This window comes from Danio rerio, chromosome 7 (assembly GCF_049306965.1).
Source record: "Danio rerio strain Tuebingen ecotype United States chromosome 7, GRCz12tu, whole genome shotgun sequence".
Lineage (NCBI taxonomy): Eukaryota > Metazoa > Chordata > Actinopteri > Cypriniformes > Danionidae > Danio > Danio rerio.
This window is the reverse complement of record NC_133182.1, coordinates 15167501-15169536: the sequence shown is the minus strand read 5'-3', so window position 1 is coordinate 15169536 and position 2036 is coordinate 15167501. Positions and strand designations below refer to the sequence as shown.

Here is a 2036-nt window from a genome sequence, read left to right as displayed (position 1 = left end):
TGGACATTTTTTGCTATTTCTGCAGAGAATTTTGTAAAAATCTGCGGATTTATGTGGAATAATTTTAGGAGTATCATAACTAAAAACTATTTAGTTACTAATAAAAAATAATGCATTTTTAACCTTTATTTAATGTTTACAAAGCAAAACCAACTTATATGGTGGACAAAGCAAGTTTTTCCTATAACATGTCTACTAACAGACAGAAAAAATTACTTTCAAACATTCAAAAGCTTTATTTTAATATCTCAATAGAAGCTTTAAATGTAAACATGACGTGACAATGTGACCTCTTATATGAGAACGGTCAGAATTCTACAGAACTCTAGTTCCCCTCTTAATATAGCATACTCTGGTGTCCGTGTTAACACAGAATGAAGCGAATGCATCAATGCCCATTCTGGCCAATCACAGACGTTTCTGTTGAGCTCCTGAGCAAAACAGCCATACTGCTTATGCTGATACGCTCTCTCATTGGCTGCAGGTCGTCACTACATCTGACCGCACGTGAGGTCGAGTCGCCCGACTACTCTGGAATATTCAGCATGCTAGATATTGGATTTCTGTCTGCGAGGTGTCAGCGACACGTCAGTGAGCCTCTTTGTTTTGTTGTTCAATAGTTCACACATAAAGACAGCCGAGCGCCGAGCACCCGCAGATTTTATCTGTCAGCGAGCTCATTAACTTCCAAATCGGCCTCAAATCAAGCTTAACATCCTAGTGTGAACTAGGCTTTAGATTTCTTGTTAGTAGGCATGACATTACCAAATAAAGTTCGACTGCTCAAACCAAAGTGTAAAAAGAAAACAGTAAAGACATCGGTGTTCACTTAATAATATAGTTTGCATCTATAAAACTTGTGAAAAATATTTCACTTTATCCCGTTGATTAAACTAAATAATTTAACTGGGGAAATTAAAAAGCACTCCATTGATGCATGTGCAAATATGTGAGAGAGAGCCAATATTGTGGCAGACGCATGGAAAAGAGACTCATGTTTGCATATATGCGAGTGTGTGAAAGAGAGAGAGAGCGAGAGAGGGCAGTGGGGGAAGAGCGAGGGAAAGGGGGCCGGACCTTCACACAGATGTGAAAGATTAGCAGCGTCTCATTTTTCCAAAGGCTTGAGCCGTGGAGTTTGTGCCTGTCAGGAGCTCATGTGGGAAGTAAGCTTTGTTCACTGTCACAGTTTCTCCCGGCGCCGCGTGTTGGAAAGATGTACGAGCGATACAAGCGGAGGTATAGTTTGTGCGCCAAAGGAGAGACAACTGTGGATGTAGTTTTAATCAAGGTAAGGGGATCTCTTATGCTGACCATCCAGTGTTGCAAGCTTTACGCTTTCAAGCTTCTGTGGCAAAGTGTTATACACATTCATGCTTTTTTTGTACAGTACATTTGGATGTGTTCTGTTTATTATTATTCAATGAGCAAACATTTTAACCATCAGACATTTTTACCATGATTTATACATGACTCCCACTACAGTGTAATTCAGTGTAACAGTAGTGTACCTACTAACAAATCGGACATGTATCATATTAAAAGACATCTTTAAATCAGTTAATAAAGTGTTGGCTGTAATTACAAAGTAGTTACAAAGTAAGTACTGTACTTTTTAAGTTGAAGGGAATTTTAAAGTAACTTTACTATTACTTTCACTAACTATTACTTTTACTCAGATTTTTACTCGGATTACTTTTTTTGCAGATATTTAACCCATCATTAACTCTGTTTATTTACTTGAGTAAATGTGTGTACATTTATATTTATTCCGTTTTTTTATTAATTTCAGTAATATTATTGACTAATATGAAAATAATCATGTGATTTATGTACAATACAGTTTGCAAAGTAATCATGTTTGTCTTTTAGTAGATATATTATATGACAAGCTTGCTTTGTTTACCAAATAAGTTGATCTAGATGGATTTGCATGGTAAACATTAAATAAAAGTAATAAATTGTATTTTTTTATTTCATATATTAAGTTTTTAGTTATGATACTCCTAAAATAATTCAGCATAAATCCGCAGATT

General features: G+C 35.8%; 1 protein-coding gene across 5 annotated transcripts in view; it reads left to right on the top strand.

Moving 5' to 3' along the window:
- Nucleotides 1–1118: 1118 nt before the first annotated feature.
- The window catches only part of LOC108190639 (A-kinase anchoring protein 13), a 95147-nt gene continuing 94229 nt past the window's right edge, over nucleotides 1119–2036 (top strand). For all 5 annotated transcript variants that reach the window (XM_073908108.1, XM_073908107.1, XM_073908105.1 and 2 more), the window contains exon 1: nucleotides 1119–1291. In XM_073908108.1, the coding sequence (XP_073764209.1) occupies nucleotides 1217–1291 (75 nt within the window). In that variant the 5' untranslated portion in view covers nucleotides 1119–1216. The remainder of the gene's footprint in view (nucleotides 1292–2036) is intronic.